General features: G+C 42.0%; 3 protein-coding genes across 6 annotated transcripts in view; 1 reads left to right on the forward strand and 2 right to left on the reverse strand.

Annotated features, from left to right (window-relative positions):
- ACYP1 (acylphosphatase 1, erythrocyte (common) type) overlaps positions 1-11,552 on the reverse strand; it is a 15,225-nt gene extending 3,673 nt beyond the window's left edge. Inside the window, exons 1-2 of one of the 2 annotated variants that reach the window (XM_012656085.1) lie at positions 11,267-11,552; positions 4,999-5,090 (exon numbers count right to left, since the gene is read on the reverse strand). In XM_012656085.1, the coding sequence (XP_012511539.1) occupies positions 4,999-5,090; positions 11,267-11,432 (258 nt within the window). In that variant the 5' untranslated portion in view covers positions 11,433-11,552. Of the gene's footprint in view, positions 1-4,998; positions 5,091-5,428; positions 5,528-11,266 lie in introns of those variants that run through there. The other variant, XM_012656086.1, reaches the window with a different exon arrangement.
- A 156-nt stretch (positions 11,553-11,708) lies between these two features.
- ZC2HC1C (zinc finger, C2HC-type containing 1C) lies at positions 11,709-19,565 on the forward strand. Of its 2 annotated transcripts, none has more exons than XM_012656088.1 (3): positions 11,709-11,815; positions 12,620-13,458; positions 19,001-19,565. In XM_012656088.1, exons 2-3 carry the CDS (start codon positions 12,639-12,641, stop codon positions 19,003-19,005), a joined length of 825 nt encoding a protein of 274 aa, XP_012511542.1. In that variant the 5' UTR covers positions 11,709-11,815; positions 12,620-12,638; the 3' UTR covers positions 19,006-19,565. The 2 variants fall into 2 exon arrangements, with proteins under 2 accessions (XP_012511542.1, XP_012511541.1); XM_012656087.1 differs by having other exon boundaries at positions 12,620-13,973; positions 19,001-19,264.
- Positions 19,566-22,444: 2,879 nt separating this feature from the next.
- Positions 22,445-27,702, reverse strand: part of NEK9 (NIMA-related kinase 9) — a 45,851-nt gene continuing 40,593 nt past the window's right edge. For both annotated transcript variants that reach the window (XM_012656232.1, XM_012656233.1), the window contains 2 exons: positions 26,627-26,839; positions 22,445-24,990 (listed from right to left, as the gene is read on the reverse strand). In XM_012656232.1, coding sequence (XP_012511686.1) covers positions 24,868-24,990; positions 26,627-26,839 — 336 coding nt within the window. In that variant the 3' untranslated portion in view covers positions 22,445-24,867. The remainder of the gene's footprint in view (positions 24,991-26,626; positions 26,840-27,702) is intronic.

A 27,702-nucleotide genomic window follows, 5' to 3' on the forward strand; every position in this document is an offset into this window, starting at 1 on the left:
TGCCATGTTTTAAAATGTGTGTATATTTTAAACCTAAACATCTGTACCCCCATAATATGCGAGACTCTGTCTCAAAAAAAAAAAAAAAAAAAAAATCCTAAACAGAATACCAGCAAACCAAATCTAGCAACATACCCATGACAAATTGATATTTATCCCAGGAACGCAAGGTTGGTTCTATATACAAAAAGCAATCAACTTAATCCACCGTATTAATGAACAAAACAAAAACTACACGATCAGCTCAATACATGGCAAAAAAGCATTCAACAAAATCCAACATCCTTTTAATAAAAACGCTCAACAAACTAAGAACAGAAGGGAATTACCTCAACCTGATAAAGGGCATTTGTGAAAAACCCACAGCTAACATCATACCTAATGGTGAAAAACTAAAAACTTTCTCCTTAAGATCAGGAATAAGACAAGGATGTGTGCTCTTGCTGCTCTACTCAATATTATACTTGAGCTTCTATCCAGGGCAGAGAAAAATAAAGAACAGGCATTCAGATTGGAAAGGAAGAAGTAAAACTACCTGTACTTGCAGACGACATACCAATATACAGAAAATCCTAAAGTACACACACACACACACACACACACTAGAACTAATAAACAATTTCATAAGGTTGCAGGATATAAGAGTGGTATACAAAAATCAACTGTATTTCTATAAATTAGCAATGAACAATCAAAAATGAAATTAAGGAAACGATTCTATTTATAGTAGCATCAAAAATAATAAAATGCTTAGCAATAAATTTAACAAAAGAAGTGCAAGCCACGGAGGAAAACTATAAAACATTATTGAAAAACATTAAAGAAGATCTCATAAATGGAAAGACATTCTATCTTAATATTGTTAAGATGGCAATACTCCCCAAACTGATCTACAGATTCAAAGCAATTTCTATTGAAATCCTAGCTGCCATTTCTGCAGAAATTGACAAATTGATCCTAAAATTCCCAGGAAAACATAGTGGACCCTGACTAGCTAAAAATAATCTTGAAAAGGAAGAACAAAATCAAAGGATTCACATGTCCCAATTTCAAAACTTACTATAAAGCTACGGTAATTGAGATACTGTGGTATTGGCCAAACGATAGTGTCTTAGTTCACTTTGTGTTGCCATAAAGGAACACCTGAGGCTGGGTTATTAATTTATTATATCAATAAAATAGGTTTATTTGGTTATGGTTCTGCAGACTGTACAAGAAGCATGGCACCAGCATCTGCATTGGGTGAGGGCCTCAGGCTGCTCCCACACACAATGAAAGGCAAAGTGGAAATGGAGCGTATAGAGATCCCATAATGAGAGAGCAAGCAGGGTGAAGGGAGGTGCCAAGCTCTTTTTAACAACCAGCTCTTCAGGGAACTAACAGAGTGAGAACTCACTCATCCCAACCTAGGGAAGGCATTAATCTATTCATGAGGGATCCTGCCCCATAACCTAAACACCTGCCATTAGGCCCCACCTCCAACACTGGGGATCAAATTTCAGCATGAGATTTATAGGGGACAAACATCCAAATGATAGCAGGTAGACATATAGATCAATGAAATAGAATTGAGAGTCCAGAAATAAACCCTTAACTTACATTTATGGTTAGCTGATTTTTGACAAGGGTGCCAGGACAAATCAATGTGGGGAAATAATAGTCTTTTCAATAAATTGTGCCGAGACAACTGGATATCCACATGCAAACGAATAAAGTCAGGACTGGGTGTGGTGGCTCATGGCTGTAATCCTAGCACTTTGGGAGGCCGAGGTGGGAGGATCTCTTGAGCCCAGGAGTTCAAGACCAGTCTGCGCAATATAGTGAGGCCCCGTCTCTACCAAAAATAAGAAAATTAGATGGGCATAGTGGCATGCACTTGTAGTCCTAGCTACTCCAGAGGCTAAAGCAAGAGGACTGCTTGAGCCCCAGGAGTTTGAAGTTATAGTGAGCTATGATGACACTACTGTACTCTAGCCTGGGCAAAATAGAGTGAGACCTGGTCTTAAAACCTCATACCACATTAAAATTAACTCAAACTGAATCAGAAACCTAAATCTAAGAGCTTAAACTAGGAAACTCTTAGTTCATGACCTTGTATTGGGCAAAGGTTTCTTAGATATAACATTAAAAGCACAAGCAAAAAAAGAACAGATAAATTTGACTTCATCAAAATTAAAATCTTTTGTACTTCACAGGACACTATGAAGAAAGTGAAAAGATATTTCTCCCCACAGATTGGGAGAAATATCTGCAAATCATACATCTGCTAAGGGACTAGTATCCAGAATATATAAAAAAATTCTTATAACTCAACAACAAGAAGGTAAATAACTAAAAAAATGGGCAAAGGATTTGAATGCACATTTCTCCAAAGGAGACATATAATATCTTATTTCATGTGCCAATAAGCACATGAAAAGATGCTCAACATCATTAGTCATTAGAAGGCAAATCAAAACCACACAGAGAATATTATTCAGTCTTAAAAAGAAAGGACATTCTAACACATTATGTAACAGCGAGGAACCTTGAGGACATTATATTAAGTGAAATAGGCCAATCACAAAAGGACAATTACTATATAATTCCACTTATATGAGGTACCTAGAGTAGTTGAATTCATAGAAATAGAAAGCAGAATCATGATTGCTAGGGGGTGAGTGGAGGAGAGAATGGGCAGTTTGTGTTTAATGGGTACAGAGTTTCAGTTTTGCAAGATGAAAAGAGTTCCGTGGATGAATGGTGGTGATGGTAGAACAACACCGTGAATATACTTGAGGTTACCGAATTGTACATTTAAAAATGGTTAAAATGATAATTTCTACGTAATGTGTATTTTACCACGATTTTAGAAACAAGTGTTATACAGTTTCCAACTATTTTGGGATTTTCCAGTTATCTGTTATTAATATGTAGTTTAATTCCACTGTGGCTGGAGAACATTTCTTGTATGATTTGAATCTTTTTAAATTCATTGATACCTGAAAACGAAACAAGCAACAACAAAAAACCACAATGAGGTACTACTTCACACCCACTAAGAGAGCTATCATAAAAAAAGGTGGTAACAACCAAAAACCTAATTCTCATACATTGCTAGTGAGAATGTAAAATGGCAGAATTGTCTTGGAAAAGTTTGGCAGTTCCTCAAAAAATTAAACACACAGTTACCATATGACCCAGCAGTCTACTCCTACATATAGGGAATTGAAAACACTATCTACAATAAAAATATGTACATAAATGTTCATGGCATCATTATTCATAAATAGTCAAAAATTGGCAACAACCCAAATGTCCATAAATTGTTGAATGGATAAATAAAATGTGGTATATCCATACAATGGAATATTACTCAGCCATAAAAGGAATAAAGTACTGATACATACTACAATATGGATAAACTTTGAAAACACTATGTTAAGTGAAAGGAACCAAACATAAAAAAGGTCATATTTTTATAATTCCATTTATATTAAATGTCTGGAATAGACAAATCCATAGAGACAGAAAGCAGGTCAGTGGTTGCCAGGGCTGGGAGGATGAGGAGTGAGTGCTAACAGGTAGGGGATTTGTTTTGGGGTGACGAAAATGTTCTGGAATTAGTGCACAACTTTGTGAACACACTAAAAATCACTGAATTATATATTTTAAAAGTAGGAATTTTATGGGACGTGAATTATATTCCAACTTAAAGTCCCTGTTGGAATTTAATTAAGAGGCTAGATGATATCAACATGCAAACAGACTGTAGCAAAACAAAACAATTGTAAAGGCAAACATATATTTAAACAATTATAAATAATAAAGAGTAAGTTACAGTCTAATTAAGGAAAAAAGATGGCATTTTCTTTGCAGTTTTCCAAATCATTATTTATTTCCTGCATTTTTAATTTTCTCTGCAAATTGGAGAAAGATGTGCTATATATATCACCATCTCATCCTTTTTCCTCAACAACTGTGATTAATCTTTGAAGCTGTCACCTCAATTTACTAAATATAGGAACCTGCCCTGCATAACTGGTAACAAAGCTGATTGTAATATAGCCCTTGCTATGACTTTCAGCAATTCTTTTTTCAATAGGTACTTCCCATGAGTATGAAAGGGGAAGAAATAATTTGCAAATAAGTAGAAGAGGCATTGACAAGTAACATTCATATTTTAAAGATTCACACTTGAATCTTAAGTACTACAGTCCCAGGAATGGGATACTCAAAAAGTTCTAAAGTTCTAACTCATTATCTGTGGGGTTGGAGACATATTGGTAAGGCAATAGCCTGATACCCCCCTACAGAAGGCAGAAGGGAAATTGAGATTGCATTTGTGTGTGCACGTTGAGGGAATATTAGTAACACTAATTAGTAGTGACACTAAAGCAGAGGTAGAGGCTGCCAACAGTTTGTTCATTCCCTCAAATCCTTATTACTCTAGTAGGAATACCAGACTCCATGTTCAGCATTACCATTTCCTATTCTGCAATGGCTAAAATGTTTTTAATCAGAAAAACTTCAGCTGGAAAAGGTAAATGTTCTTTCAAAGGCAAAAAGGAATTAAGTGGAGAATTGGAGGGTGGTTGGAGAAATGAAAGAGGTCTGAAGAAAATGCAGCAGCTACAGAAGCAGTTACATAAATTCCATAAATGTCATCAGTTTATCTACATACCATCTCTTTGATCAATGTTAGCTTTCCTACAAGAAACGTGACTTGGTTTGATGGTGCCACAACAGGGAGAATGGGGAAAGCCCTCTCTTCACCTTGGAAGAGAGAAGCTTATTAATATGTGCATCTAGATACTTAGGCACCACTGTTAGGAAAACACCAACAATAGCTGCAAGAAAATCTTCCATTTATATCATGATTTACCGACTGCACAGCATTTTCATACTCATTGCTCTACAAACTACTTCTCTGCCATGCATCTACCAAATAGCCAGCTTCCTCTACTTTACATTTGCCAGGAACATGTCTCTTGTCCCCAAAGCCTGTAGGCCACATACCTGAGTATGCTTGCGGAAAAACACCCCTTGCACCTTTCCAAAAATTTCATAATCCACTGATATCAAGGTGTTCTCCTCTGCCATGCTCGAATCTGTCAGAAACCAGGAAAGCAGAAAAGAGAAGGATTATTCCGGGACCCCCAATCCTGAAATCAGAAAGGACCACCACACCCACACTTCTTCAACCTTAACCACTGCGACCTCTCCTCGACCGTGGACTTAGATGTGAATGAGTGAGTGGATAAGGTAAGGCGTATGCGGGAAGTCACAGCGAGACGCCCGGGCGAGGAAGCCTCGGGTCGCAACTGCCCACAGATGCCTCTTTTCGGGAAATTACCGCCTACCAATTCCCTCCTTACACCCATGTCCAGTCCCGCCCCTCCCCACACTTTTTCTCTTCCCAAGCGGCCGCCAGAATCCCTTTACTAACATTTCAGGGCTAAAACAACTGACGGGCACACCCCGAGGTCCTCTCCCGGCTCACTCTCCTCGTCTTCCCGACAGGCCGCCGGGATCACTCGAGGACCACCAAGTCAACCCGGACCACTAAGCCAACGGCTCCCCCAACCGCGCAAACCGCCGCGCCCGGAAGTTTAGAGCGCGGCTCCTCCTTCGCTGTCTCTCTTGTCCATCACCTAGAGTGGACCAATCAGGGACGAAATCTCAGCCCCGAGCCCACCCAGAGGGTGGGATTTCAGGACGCGGTCATCGCGCTGCCCAGTGAGTTTCGAGTCGAGGGATCTGTCCAGGGTCTTGGCTTAGCCTTCACAGACCCAGCCCTCGCCCCTCCTCAGTCACTAAGGCACCCCCTTCTCATTTTCTCTTGGGGACAAAGGTACAGACGAAGAAGCACTTGGGATACATTCAGTCATTTAATGAGTACTGACAGCCTACTGTCTGCCAGGCACTGTTCTAGGTGACTGGCATACAGTAAGAACGCAACAGGATCCCTGTCCCGGAAGAGCTTCAATTCTGGAGGTGCGAGACAAACAATAAACATTAAACATCATAAATCAATAAATTGACTAAGACATATACACAACCTTTCTGTCCTGACTTTTTCTTTCAGTTCTCCTGAAATTTTGGGTCAGAGGAGATACAGGAGGTCCCGGTGGAGGTCATTTCTCCTTCTGGGCTTCTGGCAGCTGCCCACCAGAGTCTACCATATTAAGAAAATGCCAAACAATGCTTGAACAAAAAACCAACTAAACAAATAAAGCAAAAGTACAAGCAAAATAACTCATGGCTTCCAGATCACAATTGAATCAGTCAATCTAAGCCAGATGACTAAATTGCATGACTTTATTTTGGGAAAAGGGAATTGTCAAGGAGGATGGTTAAAATTATAATTGATTTGTAGACATCTGAGTCCAGCTACCCTTATGATTGAGAATGTGTATGAAGGAAAATTGTGTTTATTGTTCCTCTGTGGATTGCTAGTATACATTACATTATTGCATAACATGACTTCCTTATGTGAATATGCTAGGTTGTCAGACTTGGCAAGGCAATATGGGTTTGCAATGGTAACGATGGAAATTCATCATTCCACTAGTTCCCCATTACAGAGTGAGGACCCATATTTTAGAGAATCATAAAACCTTAGTGCTGGGGTGGGGGTGGGGGTTGGTGGTGAGTGAGCTATATTGTTTTGTGCTTGGCAATATTTGAAAATAACAGAGTACCTGGCTGATGTTATTTCTTTCCCTAAAATTCATTTCCTTAAAAAGAAACAGTTCCTCTATAGAATTCAAAACCTACTGAGCACCTACTATGTATAAGACACTGTAGAATATGCAAAGATGAATAATATATAATCTTCGCCCTCAAAGAGTTTTTAATTTAGTGTAAGGGACAAATATGCATGTGAATAATGACAATAAAGTGTACAGTGTGGCAATTTAATTTCATGAAAATCCATTGGGAGCTCATCATAAATCAGCCCTTGCTGTAACAAGGACAAAATATTATGAAGGAGAAAAGAGATTAATTCTGACTGGGAATATTGGGAAAGGGTTTTTGGAGGAAGCAGCATTTAATTCAAGGTGACACAACCACAACCAGTAAGTGATGAACTGGAATTTAGTTCCATGCATTCAGCCCAGAATCCACTCCCATAAATGCTCCCAGTTTCTGGAGCTTGGGGTAAGGTAGTACCACAAAGTGAGGAAGTACAAGTGGTCTACTGTGGCTAGACCAGGGGTTCCCAACCCTGGCTGCACATTAGGACTTTTGGGGAAGCATTATTTTTTATTTATTTAGAGACAGGCTGGAGTGAATTGGCCTGATCACAGCTCATTGTAACCTCGAGCTCCTGGGCTCAAGTGATCATCTCATCTCAGTCTCCCGAGTAGCTGGGACTACAGGCATATACCACTACACCTGGCAAATTTTCCATTTTTTTTTTTTTGTAGAGATGGGATCTCACTATATTGCCCAGGCTGTTCTTGAAATCCTGGCCTAAAAAGATTCTCCCAAAACACTGGGATTATAGGTGTGAACCACCACACCCGGCATGGGGAAGCTTTTAAAAATACTGATGTTCACGCCTCAGCCTGATATTGCTTTCCAGGTATTCTTAATGCACAGCCAGGGTTGAGACCCACTGGGCTAGACTCTGGGGTTTATTAAGGGCAGGCAGGGCTGGAAAGGTAGGCTGGACCTAATGTGGGAGGTAGAAATGCCATGCTACATTATGTGTTTCAACTGTATTCTACCGGTAAAGAAGCCACTGGGGAGGGAAATGATAGGATCATAAGTATTCAGTAATTAGCCTGATTTAATCATTTCACTGTGTATACATACAGCAAAACATCAATTTGTATACTGTAAATATATATAATTTTTATTTGTCAATTATATCTTAATAAAGCTGGGGTTGGGGAGATGTATTTAGGATGATTATTCCAGTAGCAGCATGAAGGATGGGTTTGTGAAGCAGATGTTGAAGGCAAAAATAGAAGTTAGGAGGGTGATACCTGCCAATGAGAAGTGAGGAAGAACTCACCTGGGGCGGTAGAAATGTACAGGAAGGATTATATGTGAGAGACACTGCAGAAATAAGCTACACAGAACCCGTGGTCAGAAGGAAGAGGTGACAAAGAGGGAGGAGTGGAAGACGACTGATGCTGTGAGCATGACAGGGAACACTGGGAAGAAGCAGACTGGGGAATGGGGAGAGGACTGTGAGTTTGTGTTCTGTCTTAACTGAGTCCAAGGTTCCTGAAGAACAATCATGTGAAGGTGCTAAGTGGGCAGTTGGAAGTTTGAGTCTGTATCTAAGGAGAGAGACTAAAGTTAGCTGGCTATCATTTTTTTTTTTTTTGAGACAGAGTCTCACTCTGTTGCCCGGGCTAGAGTGCCGTGGCATCAGCCTAGCTCACAGCTACCTCAAACTCCTGGGCTCAAGTGATCTTCCTGCCTCAGCCTCCCGAGTAGCTGGGACAACAGGCAGGTGCCACCATGCCTGGCTAATTTTTTCTATATATGTTTAGTTGTCCAGCTAATTTCTTTCTATTTTTTCAGTAGAGACGGGGGCGGGAGCGGGGGGCAGGTCTTACTCTTGCTCAGGTTGGTCTCGAACTCCTGAGCTCAAACGATCCTCCCGCCTCGGCCTCACAGAGTGCTAGGATTACAGGTGTGAGCCACGCACCCGGCCAGCTGGCTATCGTTTAAACAGGTAAAGCCTGGGTGTCGTGGCTCACACCTGTAATCTTAGCACTCTGGGAGGCCGAGGCAGGAGAATCGCTTGAGACCAGGAGTTCAAGACCAGCCTGGGCAACACAGCGAGATCCTGTTTCTCAAAAAAAAAACAGAAACAAAAACAAAAAAACCACATTAATCAAGTATGCTGGCATGTTCCTGTAGTCCAGCTAGCTATTCAGGAGGCTAAGGCAGGAGGATTACTTGAACTCAAGAGTTCGAGGCTGCAGTGAGCTATGATCACACCACTGCACTCTAGCCTGGGCGACAGAGCAAGATTCTGTTTCTAAAAAAATTAAACAAGTAAATAATAAAAATAAATAAATAAAAACAGGTGAAACCTGACATTTCAGTATTTTGTTGAAGCCATTAAGAAAGAGAATGTTTGGAACTGCATATATATGAAAAATAAGAGTGCTCAGAAGAACATCTAAATTTACAGGGCAGATAGGGGAAAGATATAAATGCCAGAGACCTGGAAAAAGATGGAACAAGTACGTGAAGGAAGAAACTAAGAGGGCACAAGGAGCAAGTGAGAAGACAGTTCCAAGGGGTTGAGTGAGCAAGAAAGTCAATGAGTAGGCCGAAGAAAGGAAGCTTTGGTCTTTGGTCGGTCACTGGTAGCCTTGAAATTAAATAAAGTGGAGAGAGTAGAAGCCAGACCACAATGGACTGGACAATGAGGGGGAGATGAAGAGGAAACAGCAAGTGTAGAGAATTCTATTATGAAGCCTTGTGGATGAGATATCATCTCACCCCAGTTAAAATGGCTTTGATCAATAAGACAGGTAATAACAAATGCTGGTGAGCATGTGGAGAAAACAGAACCCTTGTACACCGTTGGTGGGAATATAAATTAGTGCAACCACTATGGAAAACAGTGTGGAGGTTCCTCAAAAAAACTAAAAATATAACTACCATATGACCCAGCAACTCCACTGCTGGGTATATATCCAAAGGAGGGGAATTCAGTATATCAGAAAGATACCTGCATTTCCATGTTTATTGCAGCACTATTGACAATAGCCAAGATATGGAATCAACCTAAGTCTCCATCAGTGGATGAATGGATAAAGAAATTGTGGTACATATGCACAATGGAATATTATATAGCTACAAAAAACAATGAAATCCTGCCATTTGCAACAACATGGATAAAACTGGAGAACATATGTTAAGTGACATAAACCAAGCACAGAAAGACAAATCTCGCATGTTCTCACTCACATGTGGGAGCTACATTTTAAAAACAATTTATCTCATGGAGACAGAGAGTAGAATGACAGTTACCAGAGCCTGTGAAGGGTAGTGGGGGGTGGGGATAAAATGGGGATGGTTAATGGGTACACAAATATGGAGAATGAACAATATTTGTAAGCACAACAAAGTGGCTATAATCAACAAGTTAGGGCATACTTTAAAATAACTAAAAGAATGGAATTGGAATGTTCTTAACACAAAGAAATGTTAAATGCCTGAGGTGATGGATACCCTAATTACCCTGATTTGATTAATTTACATTGTATGCCCGTATCAAAACATCACATGTACCCTGTAAAGGCACAACAAATAATTGTATAAAGATATACAACTATTATGTACCCATAATAATTAAAAATTTTAAAAAACCTGAAAAAAAAAGAAGTCCTGTGGAGAAGAGGAGAAATGAATGGTGAATGGGACCAACATAAGAGGTGTCAGGTCAAGGGAAATGAGGTTTGTTTTGCAGGGGAAAGTGAAGCATATTTTAAAACCAAAGAGGAGTTTATGGAGAGGCACAATTTGAAGTCAACAAGATGCAGAGGTAAAGTGATGGAGTCAGTTCCTGGAGGGTACCAAAAGGGACTAATTCAAGAGAACTATGGAAAAGAAAGAAGACCTTCCTCACAGAGGAGAAGGAAGAAAGTCAAGAGGGAGGGAGGCTGGGAAATTCTGCCCAACTGGAGCGAAGCTGTGAGAGGCAGGCCAGACGCTGAGATAACTGGGACCCTGAGTATAGTGGGAAATATCTGGAATTGCATATATGGAGAAGGCAGTAGTCAATGAGGGATGAAAACAAGGAATAAAAAAAAAAAAGAAAAAGGACTGCCTGGAGGGCCCACCAAGGAATATCTTTGAACATGTAAAATCTGTAACATGACATGTTGTGGTATTAAAACTGACTACTGCTGTCTACATTATTTTCCATGTGCATGAATCCTTTGAGTAGTTACAGGAAGAAAGTGTACTGGCTGTTCCAAACAGCTTACACAAATGAACTGAAGCGTGAAGAAGACAAATAAACTGTCTTCTGATGGTAACAAGTTGTAGAGCATCGTTTGGTGTTGAAACTAGGTTATACTGATTATGTTTGATCTGGTCGTTAATTTATTATCATTACATTTGGCTGAGTCATTCCTGGGGCCTAAGTAGAGACAACCAGAGTTACCACGTGAGCGTAAAACATTATGATATCAAAATAATTAGACTGGCCACAAAAACTATCCTGGAAAGACACTGAGTAGCAAAAAAATAAACCTGACAGAGTATTGGCGGGGAAAAGCCCGGAGAGAGTATGTAGCCATACCTGGGGCCCGTCCGTACAGAGCAGCGAGCGTGCTAAGAAAGGCTATCAGCAGGCCCACGCCCGCTAAGCCGGCGGACGCCGGAATCTTGCGGCAGGACGACCCTGGGGCACATCTACGGGCTCCGCCCTTTGTCAGACAAGGGCACGGCCCAGGGTCTGGGAGCATCGTTCTCAGAAAAATTCAAGTTCTTCTTTGATGCAGTCCCAGAAAAGCCTCTCCTGCCCCTCCTGCCCCTCCCTCGTTCCCCAAGGGCAGGCCTGGGCGGAGCTGCAGACTTGGCCGGACACCCGGTCAAGTGACACTCAGGCCGGCCGCACCTCCAGCCCCGGCCGCCCTGCATCGCGTGCGGACTGCGCCTGCGCGCGACTCCCGCGGCGGAGATCGCGACGAGAGGCGGGGTCAGCGCGCACGGCAAGCCCGTCTCCCGGCAACGGGAATAACAGAGGCCAGCCGAGAGCGCCTGCGCGGCGGTCGTTTGAGTGGGGTTGGGTCTGGAGGACTAAGTCCTGGGGTTTCTCTTGAGCAGGAGCGGTCCCCGATAGTCTCAGGTACGCGGAAGGGCGGGGAGACAAGAGGTCAACACCTCGACCTCCCGAGGGCTCGAGGGGCAAGAGAGCGAGTGCTTGTCCCCAAAGGCGGAGTCCCCTGTGGGGGCACCCGGGTTGACCCTTCGGGCCAGAACGTGATTTCCGGGTTCCGGATTTAAAACCGGTCGTGGCCAGGTGAGATGGCTCCCCACCTCTCAGGTTACAGACTTTCCGCCTCTGCGCCACGCCACGGGGACTCCTTGGATGAGGGTTTGATAGCCAGGGACCTGCTCCAGGTCCTGATCCGTCTCTGTGCTCTTTGAAGTCAAGCACAGTTCCAGTGGAAGGGAAGCCCTGTGAGCTCTTTGTGCCAGTCGCTACCTCTGGGCCGCAGTTTTCTTACCTGTAAAATGGTGGGGCTGGACTCGAAGGGAACCCTTCAGTTTACAGAAACTTGGGCCAACAAGGGAAAGTTGCTTGTCCTGTGTCACAGGCCTAAAAACTGACTTTCAATCCAATGCTCTTTCCACCTGCTAAAGAGTATACTATGTATGGCAGAGACCGGTACTGGTGGAAAGCTAGGTGGCAGGAACACCTTTATCACCTTCATTCTTCTATCCTCAGGGCCTAACACAATATCTGGCACATAATAATCACTCACCAAATGCTTACTGAACAAAAGCTCTGGCACACTGAGCACACTGACTATAGAAAGGTTTAAGGGAAATATGGACAGAGCAAATGTAGGAACAGTTTCTTACTTCAGCAGCTGAGGGTGAACCTCAGGCAAACTCTTCATGTGTATCTGGTTTAAATCTCCCCTAGGCTTCAGTCTAGGCCCTGAATGGCTGGCCTCCAGTTGGCACCACATCTGCCTATGGGTGTTACGCTCCCACATGATAAAGCAGAAGAAGCTCCAGGGCTCCGCTCAGCAAAGCAAGACCCTTATGAACAAGGTGACTCTTCCCAGCAGTCATCAGTGGGGCACCTGAGGAACCATTTCCAGCAGAAGCTTTTGAGCCACAAAGAGCCGATGCTGGATAATGTCTACACTCACCCAAAGTGGAACACCTGCACTAAAGCCCGGAGCTACTCCCATCCCCACTGTGCAGGAATCGGCCACCAACATTCAGGAAGTGATCCCCAGGGCCAAGGGAAGGGTTTGTTTTACTCATCAGTCGCTCAATCCCGGTATCCCAAAGCAAATAACCAGGACTTTATCCCGTTTACAAAGAAAAGAGTTGGGGTGGACCGGGCCTACCCACTGAAACCTGTGGTCCACCGGAAGTCTGGCAGTATAGGTGAGGCTGGCACTGATGGGGACCAGAATGTCAACTTAAGACCCCCTGAGCCAAGAGAGTTTTCATACAGCAACTTTGGTTTGAGGAACCGGGCAAATTCATCTGTGGTTGGTACTGTTCTTGCTGCTGTGCAGGGGGAGAGGGCCATGGCAGACTTCGACAGGACCAAGTGGATGCAGATCCAAAGACTAGAAGCTGCAGGGGACAACTTAGAGGAGGAAATCCGAAGAAAGGAGATTCTGCTGAGGGAAAAGCTAAAGAGGACAGAGGAGGAACTCAGAAGGATTCAGAAGGAAAAGGAACAGGCTGAGGAAAATGAAAACAGAGAGCTACAGAGAATGATATTCCTCAGGAGAGTTAAAGGTAATAACAGCAACACCATGTACAAACCTGTCTTCTCCCCAGAATTTGGGTCTAAGGAGGTGCTCAGTAGAGACAGGAGAGAGGATGAAACTTGGAGACGGTCTCAAGAAAATTCTAGCCCTTCCCAGTTCTATGATTACGGAATCCAGAGTCTCAAAAGGGAAAAGCTGGCGGCAAGCAATAACAAAATCCGAGATCAAGTCTCAGAGCCATCAACAGAGAAGTTTTCTCAGCCTTCAGAAGCACCAGGCAGTACTGTGCAGGGATACACCAAAAATTCTAGCCTGTCCAGGGCACCAGACTCCTCAGGGTCCAGCGGCTCCGTGGAAGAGCCTCAACTGGGCAAGTGCAGCCACTGTGGACGCAAGTTTCTCTTGCTCAGGCTGGAGAGACACTCCAACATCTGCAGCAGGATGCAGGGTTCCAAGAGGAAAGTGTTTGACTCTTCCAGGGCCCGGGCTAAAGGCACAGAACTAGAGCGGTACTTGAACTGGAAGGGGCCAGCTTCAGTCAAGGTAACAAAAGCCTTATTGGATTTGACTTTGTGTGGGGAATCATTGGAAGGGTCTGTTATGTCCTCACCAGTTTTCTTTAGGGAAAATTCATGTGTCACGTAGGAAGAAAATGAAAATGAACATTTCTTGATTACTACTGTGTGCCATTCACTGTGATGGGAGCTTTTCGTGTGATCCTCACCACTCTGAGGATTTCATTATCTCTCATTTTATCAATTAAAAAATCAAAGCTCAGATAGGTTAAGTAACTCGCTTGAGTTCCCAAACAACTTTAAGCAGCAGGGTCACCATATAAATCTTGGTTGGAATGACTCCAAAATCTAGATTTAAAATACGTGTCCTTTTGATTATAAAAGTAATACACGTTTACTGTGGAAAATTTAAGAGACAATCTAAAGAAAAAAATTATGCAGCCTTTCGTCATCTGGAGTAAACTCCTTGCTCTTTGCAACATACTCTGCCACCTCCCAAGTTAGGATCTGTTATCACTCCTTTATCTGTATCTGCCTTTTGAGGATTAGCTCAGTTTTGATATCCTTCTTAGTAAATATTAATACATGAAACACAACTAAGTTTGGAATTCTTTTTCTGCCCATTTAGAGTGTAAACACCTTGAAAGTAAAGGACTTTCTTTTTTGGCTATCTCTCAAAACATTCTTCCCTTCAGAAAAACATGGTTGTAAGAAGTAAGGATTTTAAGACACTTACGTGATAAGTTTACTTCATAGGCACATTTGGACAGATCTGGAGAAGACTGTCTCAGAAATAGTCTGTCAAGGTTATGCCACTTGGTTTGTAAAATGGGTGTTTCTCAAAGTGTGGCATGCTGACAAACATTTTTTTTTTTTTTTTTTTTGGAGACAGAGTCTCACTATGTTGCCCAGGCTAGAGTGCCGTGGCATCATCCTAGCTCACAGCAACCTCAAACTCCTGGGCTCAAGCGATCCTACTGCCTCAGCCTCCTGAGTAGCTGGGACTACAGGCATGCACCACCATGCCCGGCTAATTTTTTCTATATATTTTTAGTTGTCCAATTAATTTCTTTCTATTTTTAGTAGAGACGGAGTCTCGCTCTTGCTCAGGCTGGTTTCGAACTCTTGAGCTCAAACAATCCGCCCACCTCGGCCTCCCAGAGAGCTAGGATTACAGGCGTGAGCCACCGCGCCCGGCCCTGACAAACATTTTTTATTTTAGTATTTTTGGACTGTATTAGAAAAATATAACAATATATTAAGCCCTTGATTTCCAGGGATCATGAATTTAAAGAAAAATGTTAAGCAATTAATAGTAAAGGGGATAAAGTGAAAGTGATATGCAAATGATCAACGTTTGGGAAAGCCAAACTTTAAGATCATAGACCATAGGATCTCAAAGGCCCCCAGCTAGCTCTAATATTCTAGAAAAATAAGAGAGCAGCATTCTGTTTTCATTTCTTTCCAGCCCTTCCTCTGCTGTCCTGGCACCTCTTGTCCATCAGGACTTCACAGTTTATGTGCGTCTTTGCTGGGACCTTAAAAACTCGCATTTATGTGATGGCTGTTAGAAGTTGTTTACGATTAGAGTTCTTTCTTTCAGTACAATTTGGGAGATCACCACAAGAACATTTCTTCTGTGTTGAGAGACAATCTCCCTGAAATCTAGTTTCCAAAAAGAAGTCAACATTTTGCTCTTGCAGATAATGATATGATGGCCAGTTACTGTTCTTTCCTGTTCTCTTTCTGGTCTACCCAATAATCCACTGGGGAGTCACTCTGTCCCACTATAGTGATTTATTTTTGGCCAGAACCTAAGAGAATCATGTGTTTCTTAAATTCCTAAGTTCAGTAGCTGCGAAGCAAAAGAATTGGATTTCTGAGATCAGATGCCCTGGCTTTGTGGAAACTAGTTCGGGGAAATGTGTGGCTTTGAGGACACCAAGGCAGAAGGGACCTAGATTGAGATGCACCCTCCTTCTGGGAATGTCTCAAGTTTTTTCACTGCTCTGTGCCTTTGAAAGCTGAGTGGTTGTATCTTCCTGTCATTCCTCTGGTGTACTCACAAGAATAGGTGATTTTTCTGGTATCTTTTCATCTTTACATAACTTCCAGCAGACTTACACCTCTTGTCTCTTTACTGGACATTCAAGGATAGGAACTCATCTGTGTGCTTTGTGCTTAGTGTTAGTTGAATAAAATTTCAATATAATGAAGAATTAAAGTGTAGGTATCATACACTTGAGGAACTTTCCCTTAGTTGAATTCTTTTAAATTCTGGAGACCACCTCTAACAATGACTCTTGCCTCCTTGCCTGTTTCAGTAAGAGTCTCTGCTGATGGATCCTTCCTTTTCCTTTGATAGTATCTCTTCCTATTATTCATCATCAGTGATGTCAGATTACCAAGACCTGTTTTTCTTCTTTTCAAAATTTATTTTAATTTAAATAGCATTTGCATGCATTTGAAAAAAGCACGTTGTACCAAGTGACCTGTAATGCAGATCGGCAGGATCCTGCCTTATCCCTCTCCATCCCCGAATCCAGTCCCCAGAGGCAGCCTTCAGTTCTGTTAGATGATTCTTCTGGTATGCATTCCCATATTTCCAAATGATATGTTTATTTTCTTGATTTATGAATTTTCCACATTATCTGGTGACTTCAGTGAAAATCTCTTCCATAGCCTCTCTCCCCTACTTTTTTCCTTCCCTTATCTTTCCACTGTAGTTGAATCAAAATTTTAGGTTAAATCAGGAGTCAGCTTTTACATTATAATGACCATGCAAATTTTGTTCACTCATGAGTAAATACTTTCTGCCCATGCCTGCACGTACCTGGAGTTTAATCATTGACTTCTGTTTTCATTTCCTTCATTTTCCACATACCTGTCTCTAATTTTCTTCCCCTAAATGATCCATCTGATGTCAGATATCTGTTAATGTTTTTTGTGAATGCTCAGACACCTGCCATAATCTATCAGTTTGATTTTTGAATTCTGGAAACCTCCCTTTCATCACTCTTTTCCCTCCTCCTCCAGGCCGGACTGGTTATTCTCTGGGCCTGATGAAGACCTGTTGTCCTGGGACTTCTCTTTCCTTCTCTTCTGTGTTGGGTCCCCTGTTTCCAGCATCTTGTGTTTTCTTTTTTCTTGCATTACTCCTTGCTTTGCTGAAGGTTACTAAGAAAGGTACGCAGCAGGTATATTTTTTGTCTTGGAATGAATGAAAATATCTATATAATAGCCTCCTATTTGGTGATTGTAGGTGGAAGATAATTTTGATAGAACTTTTAAGGCATTTTCCTCTAGCTTTTAGCATCCAGTGTTACTGTTGAGAAATCTAATGTCATTTTGATCCCTGTTCACAATATGAAACCTGTTTTTTTTCTTTTTCTAAAAGCTTATGGAATTCTCTATTCTAAAATTCTGAAATTTTATAGTGATTGCGCTGGATATTTGGTAAGCCATTTCGGTCTCAAGACGTGTGACCTTTAATTCTAGGAATGTTAATTGTATTATTTATTTAATAATTTTCTCATCATGTTTTCTATTCTTTTTGGAACTCCTATTGGTCACATGTTGGACTTCCTGGATTGACTTTCTAATTTTTTAATCTTTTCTACTTTCCATCTTGATCTTTTTTTCCCATTCTGAGAAATTTCCTTGACATTATTTTACAACATTTCTATTTAATCTTTTTTTATTTTTGAGACAGAGTCTCATTCTGTTGCCCTGGGCTAGAGTGCCGTGGCGTCAGCCTAGCTCACAGCAACCTCAAACTCCTGGGCTCAAGCGATCCTCCTGCCTCAGCCTCCCAAGTAGCTGGGACTATAGGCATGTGCCACCATGCCTGGCTAATTTTTTCTATATTTTTTAGCTGTCCAATTAATTTCTTTCTATTTTTTGGTAGAGACAGGGTCTCACTGTTGCTCGGGCTGGTCTCAAACTCCTGAGCTCAAACGATCCACCTGCCTCGGCCTCCCAGAGTGCTAGGATTACAGGCGTGAGCCACCGCCCCCGGCCTCTATTTAATTTTAATTTTTAGCTTTCAAAGTTTTAATTTATAATCGTTCTTTCTGGTTGTCTGGTTGTTCCTTTTTCATGGTATGCTCTTCTTATTTTATGGACACAATCTTTTCTAATAGTCATTTTGTTGATATTGTGGTTTTTCTGTATTAAAAAGTTTTCTTCTGCTACCTGCCTTGTTGCTGCTTCCTGAGTTTTTGTTTGTGGACTTTTTTGGGTCTTTTTCTTGTTAGTGCTTTCATCAAATACCTTGTGGCCCTTGTCTGTCCATGCACAGTTAAGCTTAAATGGGGCTTGTTGACTAAGGGACTTCATATTAAGGCTATCAAATAGCCTTTTAGTTAGGGTCCCTCAAGGTCAGTGTCTGAAGGCTTTTCTCTGGACTGCTCAGTGCATCTAGGAACCTTCTCTTTCCTTCGAGGATGTCAATGTGCTTGGTACTCTGGGGGCTGAGGGGGAAGGAGGCTAACAGTTTTATAATTTGGTTTGTACACTTGGATTTAATCCCCATTTTGAGCCCCAAGATTACCCCAGTTCTCTCCCAGTTCTGGAGTTCCTGAGTCTGAAACCTGTCTGGTTCAATTTCTCCAGAGAATAAACCCCTATTCTCCTGTGAGGGTGCCGGGGGTGTCGGACACTTGGATGTGAAGGTGTTAGAGGAGCTGTGGGGTCTAGCTTGTTTTCAGCCCTGAAACTACCCCCTTTCCAATGCCTAGCTTATTTTCTTGATTTATCAGTTTCCCACATTATCTGGTGACTTCCTTTTATGGAAGCTGTGGGTGAAAAGCTCTGTCATATCCCCCTTCAGCTTTTCTGAGCACTGAGCCTCTCAGGGTTGCAATGGGAAAATGGCTTGCCTCGCAGTAGTAGCCCCCTTTGCAGGCCAGTCACTCATCGCTGTTGCTCCTTTCCTGTTCTTTGACCTTGTGGATTAACACCCTTTCTATTTCTTTACTGTCATTCTAATGGAGACTTCAGAAGGAGATGAGATAAATGCCAAGTTGAATGATCAATCTCCCTTTTATATTACAGGCTGAACCTCCTCAGAAGAGCAACTGGAGGCAGAAGCATGAATCTTTTATCCGTACCCTCCGCCAGGCTCGAGAGGTCCAGCAGGTAATTGCCAAAGGTGGAAACCCCTCAGACTTGCCTCCCATCCTGCCTGCAGAAAATCCAGACTATATTCAGTGTCCTCACTGTAGCCGCCACTTTGCTCCCAAGGTGGCTGAGCGACACATTCCCAAGTGTAAGACCATCAAGAACCGTCCTCCACCTCCAAGGAAGCATTATAGTTGAGCAGACGACAACAGTGGAAACCTGCCCGGATAGTTCAGGCTCTGCTGCTTCTCTTCAGCGGTAAATGGGAGTAGAACTTGATGCAGAGCAGAAAGAAGAAAAATTTTAACATCCCTCAGATCTGCCTGCAGAGCCGAAATCAGTGAGAAGAAAGCCACTGCTAAGCAGCAGGAGGCAGAAGGAAGCCCCAGCTTCCCACTAAATTACAACCTCCGGCTGGTATGCCTTATGTTATTGCCCTCAGAATTGATGGGTGAAGACACTGAAGAGTACTGAGCAGGCTACATTAAAGCTCTTTTCTCTCAAGCCTGACTTGTGGGTTTTGCTAGTGAAGCGCTTGCATTTGGTTGTGCCTTCAGGCCACTGCATGTATGTTGGTGGTTCCTGTTAACTCTTCTTACTCTTGCATGAAGTTGGAGTTATTAGGATGAGTTGGTGTCAGAGGAACATGGTCACCCAGATGGTAACTCTTATAAAAGATAATAAGATTTCGCTGTAAGGCATTATTAATGGAAATCTACCCGTGGCCTCCCTGGTGCATGGTCCTGACCAAAAGCCAAAAAAAGTAGGTAAGGTTTAGGCACCAGTGCCTCCTAAACCTTCCCTATGGTGTACTGTGTAATAAAGGAAACATCTTTATGTACTTTACAGGGCAGGGAAGGGGGAAAGCACATTATACTTCTCTCTCTACTTGTTTTCTAATGGGTTTCACATGTTAAAGAAAGAAACCTCAGTTTCAGCCGTTGCTAGCACTCTGCTTTCAAATTAAGTTGGATGAATGATTTTTGAAATCAGGCAGCAAAATCTACCATGAAAGCAAGCTGGGACATTGCGAGTGTCACATGTTCCTGCCGATTATAGCACAGTCAATTTCTATTTGGGAAAGTAAACTTTGAAGGGAAAGGGACTGAATATTTTATATTTTCTCTGTGTAGAATAGTGCTCAGCACAACTTAGGCCCTCAATTAATGGGTTTTGGAGATTTAAAGTTAAATAAAAAGATGAGTGAGCCTTAGACTTGTGAAATGGGAAAACTAGTAAGTTAATGTCCGAGAGGCTAATATCAGTTCAGATAGGAATGAAGCTAGCACAACAGATCTGAAATCCCACTAAGATTACTGTCCTGAGAGCACGACTCATATTGTTAGTTTAAAATCCTGGAGAAAAACCACCCAGCTTTAGCTGGGCAAAGGAGACGGGGCAGACAACAAAACCATATTTTACTGAATAACAAATGGCCACTCACTCTTGTTCCAGTTCCTCTGCAGCTTCTGTTGGGTGGCTGGGCTAACAGATCAGACCAATTTGAAATGTGACTTTAAGGCTTTAGCAGTGAAGCTGCAGGACACTAGGCCGAAAAAAATTATTTAAAGAGGAGCATATGTTGAATTGCTTTGCACTTTTTTTTTAAATTGTTCCAAAGGAAAAGAGGTAGCACATAATGGGGCCTTTGGTTAGCCCTTTAAGAAAACCTCACATAGAGACACTGGACATTTAACCCAATGTGTGCATCCTCCAGCCAAGTTTAATGAAGTACAAACTTTAAGTTTCACACTTGATGTTACAAGCAATATATGGCAAGAGTAAGCTGTGGCCAAGGTCACAAAGTGGTAGCCTGTGGACTGCTTTGCCACACAGATGTTTTACTGGGCTGGCACAGCATTAAATAGGTGATCTGACACTTCAAAATTGGTATGTGGAACAACTCTTGAAAAACTGGAAGTTCTGGAAACACTGGGTCAGCAACTTGCACAGCACAAATTGGGTGGGGCTCAGAATCAGTTGCTTTCAGATTGGGACGGCAGCACCACCTGGCCTGCTGCCCCTACCTACCTGGCCCCCAGGCACTGAGGTTTGGGATCCCTGGATGATGTTATTAAGGTCACAGACCCGGGTCCTCCACAGAGAACAAATGTGTGAGGGGGCAGTCCTTTCTATAGACACAAGGAAGCAGTTACTCATTCTTTTGTTACTAAAGAAATAAAATAGTCAGTGCCTTAGTGTTCCCTTTGGTCTCTATGTGTTCAGGCCTTGATTATACTAGGAATATCTATTAGTTTTTTAAATTTAGCTTGATCTGATCTTTGGGAAGAGGTAAGAACCTTTTTCTGTCTCTTCCTGGATAGCTCAGAGGATGATAGTGGATAAATAAATGCTGCTTGTTAATGTATTTTATATTACTGTATGCAAGAACCTTTAGTGCAAGTAAATGTTATAAATTTTAAAGTTCAGAAGGTTAAGCCATGGGAAAAATTTCCTTGTGAAACTCACATGGAAACCCATTTCATTAAAAAATGTATGTAGACGTGCTGAGACAATATTTCTTAACAGCAATGTATTTACTTCACAGCACCTTCTGGCCAACATTTGCTTTCAGTCATCAATTTATCACTCTTCACAACTACACAGGAGGTAGCAGAGATGTGACATAGTGGAGTTTTTCTCCCTAATGTTCATGATTTTGTGAGATTTAATGACCAGCACATTTATCTCCACAGTTAATCATTGAAGCAATAAATGATTTTTGGCTTTGCAGCGGGAAGGAACATGCTTTATAGTCCTGACTACAGCCCCCTCTGCCCTGACACTATCATGAGTAATACTTCTTTGGAGGCCCAGGGATCTCATTTGAATGAATTTATTTAAAGTACATTCTTGCTCCTCAGTTGTTCTTTCTATTATGATTGTGAATATACAGCAAACCAAATGAAACTTGAGTTTTACTCTGCTTTGACTTTAACCTTTAGTGAAATGTGAAGCCAAGAGAAGTTATAACTTGGCTGTGCTATTAGACCAAATACAGTTCACCATCTTTGAGGGAAAAGTTTAAAAACATAAACTGGCTTAATCACTTGGAAAAGCCCCCCGCTGAGACCGAGGAGGTAAGTACAAGAAGGGATCCTTCTTTTAATGGCTCATTTTTTTCTCCTCCTGTACTTTCAGCGCTGTCTTTTAGACATTTTGGGGGAAAAAAAGGACATGATTCTGCTGGCAAGAATAAAAAGCTGGAAAGAAGCAAAGATTATTTCTGTGCAAATGTCCCTTGTGTTGTTTCTGTTCCAAGAACATTTATTTATTTACATAAAGACTAACTGAATCAAAGGTTCATGAAAGCCTAGAATCTGGGTGTTTTAACCCCAGTGACTAAGGTCTGTGTGCAGGCTTACTGAGGCACAGCATTGATTGAGAGTTTAAATGTTTATTTAAAACAGAAATGCCAAACCATTCCACCCTCAACCTTTCAAGCATATGGCTAACAATAAGCTAGTTCTTCCACAACAATGTCAGAGCAGAGGATTAACTCAGGTTATACTATAACTCAAAAGCGATACTACTGGAAAACTTAAAACGCCTAGCACTGCATAAAGAAGAAAAGCATGACAAAATCTAAAGAGAGTTAGCTACAGAAAACCATTCAAAGGCATTACTACTGCCTCACCTTTCACTTTATACACCTTTGAACTGGTTTCTGGATGCATAGTTGTTTGGTGGGAAAAAATCATATGGCTGTCCCAGGCACAATTTGGGAAAGTGCAAATTGTCTCTAAGGCACAGAACTTAGATTCTCAGCTAGATTAACAGCAAATCTAGACTTTCCAAGGTGACATGCTAGAGAAAATGACCACAGTGTTCCACTGCTAGGGAATGACCCCACTCTGAACAAGAAAAGGGCTCTCACCTGCCTTCAGCACTCACTTTCACCCCACAGTCTCAGCAACGTGCCCATGTCCCTCAGCTTCACACCGGAAGCAATCCTCATGATGCTCACCAAAACTGACCCTGCCTCTCAGGCCTGCTGAGATGGTGAGCATGAGGACATAGAGACATGGTAGGCCAGTCAGTCCTTAAGAAAATCAAAGTTGCATTTACATGATGAACCAAAACCCACTGTTAGGGTTTACAGCAACCCCCAAGTCCCCAGAACTTGTAACTTTAATCCAACATTGGCCCTTCCCTTATTTCAAGAAAAGGCTTCAGTGATTACATTAGTACTAATGTACTAGGCTTCCCAGAATTGAGAAAACAATGGGAACATCCAACCAAAGAAGATCCCATTGAACAGAGTTGCCCATACCCAGCCATGGGGTTTCCCAGAGCATCAGCCTTTACACCACCAGATTTAGGGAAATGGCAAAATTTCCATTGCACAGGACCTTCCACAATATTAAATAGATATCAAACATATTTTGGTTTGGGGAAAATGAAACAAAATTTAGCTGTTTGTAGGGAGGTAGGATGTGAGACTCATCAAAGCAGCTCTTATGACTCAAAGTACTAAAGGAACATTTCCTAAGGCTAGGTGGAAACACAAAGCTCACATCCTTAAGTGAAACCATCAAATGCCTGCCTAGAACGTTCTATGTGAAGTTTTGTTCTTCTAGGATACTCCTTCTCCTTGGGAAAGCTAGCTTGCTCTTGTCTACAAGGACACAATGAATATGGGATTAGCAGTGAGCTTTCAGCCAAATTCCTCCCACTCAGCAGGTTCTACCTGTTCTGTTAGGCTTCAGGGACTCCCAGGGTTTGGTGCTGGCTTTGGGCCACTCAAGTAGGAAAGATGATACAGATTCACTGGTTATGATATGGCTTCATAAACACCAAAAGGGGAAAAATACTGACTAGACATATAGAAAGGGAGTGTTTGGGGCTGCTGCTGTCAAGCTTAGAACCTTAAGAGCCATGAAGGTAGAGGCATAAGCCTTCTCCTGGGCAGAAGACCGAGTCCCTCTCAGCCCTCTTTAAGATACCAGGTAGAGGCAGCTAAAGGAGGACCTCCATTCCCTCATGACTTTCTCTTAAGGCCATTCCTACTGCCCCACTGACACAATTCTCTGAGACACCTCATCCCTCGGAGGTATCTTCCAAAGCTAGGAAATCCCACCCTGCATCGGCCACATCCTGAAACTCCAGCAGTGTGATGCGGAGGGACCTGCCCTTTCTCTACTCCTCACTGAAGAAATTTCAATCAACCTCAGAGGAAAAGCAATCTAAGCCCACTTTTCCTCCTAAAGCATTTAGCTGCATGAAGTAACTGAACTTTCTGGAAACAAGCCCTAGATTGTTTTCCCCAGACATACTGTCCCGGACTTAGGGCTCCTGAGAGGGCTCAGAATGCTTCACCGCTCTCCAGAGGACACTGGACGGGCCACGCCTGCTTCCAGCCCATTCCAGCTTTACGCTTTTCCCTCCCCCACCCAGAGGTGCAATGCCTGGTGTTTAATTTCCAAGGCAGCTTCCAATCAATGGTGAAAATGATATATGGGCTATAAGCTGCTACCAGCGCAATTAAGGTGAGCACTGTGTCTCCTCTTCAAAGGTGGGACCAACAGATGAGGTACAGAGCTGCAGTTGCTATGGCAGTCACTGATGACAAAGCCAGGACCCTGGGGCCCTTCCATTCTTCAAAACAATAAAATCACTTCTAGATCCTATCTAAAAGGCAATGCCACTCTCCAAACGTACAAGGAAAGTGCTTCAGAGCCTCCGCCTTGCGCTCCTTGTCTGCAAGTGAACAAAGCCAGGAAAGCTGCTCTCTGCATTTGGTAAGTGTGCTGTGAAGTTCTTTGGATCCCAGTTTCCTGGGGCTATATAGGCTCAGGAGACTAGAGGCTGGGTCGACAGGAGTCTGTTCCCAGGAGGCACCAGGAATCTGAATCTAAGTCAGGCTTTGGATCCATTTCCATCTCTTCCTTTGCTGTCTGAGTTCCTTTGGAATGCATCCCCACCTGTCCAGATAAAACACAGTTCCACATTAGCAACAGTGCCACCTAGCCACAGCAGTTCAGGACTACGTTTTCAAGGTCAATCTCTAAGGATTTGTAGCCACAGTCCTATGAGAAGCTCAAAGTACTATTTTACATAAAGTCCACACCCTCGCATTTGCTGCAGGTAAGATGATCAACTCTCCTGGTTTGTTCTGGACTGCAGGGTTTTTTGGCATACAGAATTCTCAGTTTTAAAACTGGAACAGTCCTGGACAAAACTGCTAATCTTACCTCAAGTGTGTATATTACTTACTAAAGTAATTTCATAGACATTGTTTCTTTTGATCCTCAAAAGAACCATATGAGGTAGGTGGTATTATTTTCTTCTTTTACATGAGAAAGCAGGGCTCAGAGAAACAAAGTAATTAGCCCAAACACATACAGCCGGTAAATGGCAAAGCCAAGGGCTGAACCCTATTTCCCTGTTCCTCATTCACTCTATGTAGAACAATACTATGGCTCTTTTTTTTTTTTTTTTTTGAGACAGAGTCTTGCTGTGTTGCCTGGGCTAGAGTGCCGTGGCGTCAGCCTAGCTCACAGCAACCTCAAACTCCTGGGCTTAAGCAATCCAGCTGGGACTACAGGCATGCGCCACCATGCCCAGCTAATTTTTTCTATATATTTTTAGTTGTCCGATTAATTTCTTTCTATTTTTAGTAGAGACGGGGTCTCGCTCTTGCTCAGGCTGATTTCGAACTCCTGAGCTCAAACAATCCACCCACTATGGCTCTTTAAAAGTAACACAAGCAACATCACCTGGGAAATATTTTTACTAAGAATGTTTAACCTGAATCTAATCAAGCCAGAAGTCAAACTTCTGGTTTTCAGAAAAGACAGGGTGACAGAAGAACAAGTTAGACAATACCCCAAGAAAACAAGACAAATCCAGAATGTGGGATATTCTGTTAAATAACTGGCCTGGTATCTTCAACAAGTCAATGTCATGAAAATATTTTTAAAAAGGGTGATGGTGGTGGAGGGAATTGTTCTAGGTTAAAAGAAACAAGAGACATAATCAAATGGAATGTGGGGTTCTTAGATTTTGGCCTGATAAAAAAAAGTGATAAAGGACATTTCTGTGGAGAAAACTGGAATATCAACTGGATACTGGATGTGAACTGAGAATATTAGTGTTAATTTCGTAAGGTGTGGTAATAGTATTATGGTTGTTCAGGAGAATGAATGCCTTTATTTTTAGAGATATGTAATTGGGTATTATGATTTTTATAATTTACTTTAAAATGGTTCAGCAAAATAAGTAAAGCATATATTTATAAGTTGAAACAAATACAGCAACATGTTAACAACCGTTGAAGATAGATAGTGGATATATGGTTGTTCATTACTGTAATGTTTAAAGTTTTTCATAATAAAAAGAAAAAACAAACAGTAACAAAAAACAATGGAAGTTAGGTGATGAAAATGATTCAATCCAGGTAACTGAACAAGACCCAAGGCTTCTGGGGTTAATTACAAAAGTGACACCATGAAAAAGTGAGGACTTGCAAAGGAACAAATCTATTTGAGCACTTGGTGTTTTGTTTCTGTGATTCTTCAAACAGACTTAGACATTGGATAATTCTCGTAATGCTCTCACCTGTTGCCCTCCTTCTAATTTCTTATTCAGCTTCTGTAGTTGGGTAAAAATCTGGAGGTTTTCTTGCTGTAGCTTCTGTTGTTCAGACAGACACTTTAACACCAGACCTTGCAATCTCTCAACCTCCACCTGCAGGGAGCTGCATGCACAGGCAGGAGTCATCAATGGGGTACCCTTCCCAGCACATGTTACTGCAGGATTCAGCTGAAGAGGCTAGAGAGACAAGGAGAGATTGTAGGAGGTTCTGCCCAGGTGCCACAGCTCCCCAATCCAAACTTCCTCTAGGTGCAATCAGATTTTACTTTTAAATTACAAGATAAAACATATATACATATGAATATATGCAAGAGAAATAGAAAAATACTGGGATTACAATAGCACCTGGCACTGACATAACAGGGCAAGGGAACCCTCGAATGCCTCAGTCCCCATAGGCTAAGGTAGAAGACCAATTGTCTATTTTGGAGGACGTTGAGAAAAATTTTAAAGTGTTTGGATATCTTCTCATTTAAAATGCTGAAGTGGGAGCTGGGCATGGTGGCATGTGCCTGTAGTCCTAACTACTGGGGAGGCTGAGATGGAAGGATCGCTTGACCCTGGAGTTTGAGGCTGCAGTGAGCTCTGACTGTGCCACTACACTCCAGCTTGGGTGACAGTGAGACCCTATCTCAAAAACAAACAAAATTGGCCAGGCATGGTGGCTAATGCCTGTAATCCCAGCATTTTGGAAGGCTGAGGTGGGAGGATCACTTTAGGCCAGAAGTTTTAGACCAGCTTGAGCCACATAGCCCCTGTCTCTACAAAAAAACAAAATAAATAAAAATAAATAAATAAAATAAAATAAAATAAAATGCTGAAGTGGGGAAAAGCATGATTTGGTTTGGAACAAGTCCTTCAGACCACAGTGAGGATGTAGTGATATGCAGTGGATATATATAGTGGATCACACTTTAGAAAAGATTAGGGAGATGTGTAGTCAACAGGACCACCGACACAATCCGAGAAGGCTAATTGACAGAGGAATTAAAACATTCACCTTAAAGTTTAAAAGGTTTTATTACCTCTTCTGGGGAGCT

This window comes from Propithecus coquereli, unplaced genomic scaffold (genome assembly GCF_000956105.1).
Source record: "Propithecus coquereli isolate 6110/MARCELLA unplaced genomic scaffold, Pcoq_1.0 Scaffold5, whole genome shotgun sequence".
Lineage (NCBI taxonomy): Eukaryota > Metazoa > Chordata > Mammalia > Primates > Indriidae > Propithecus > Propithecus coquereli.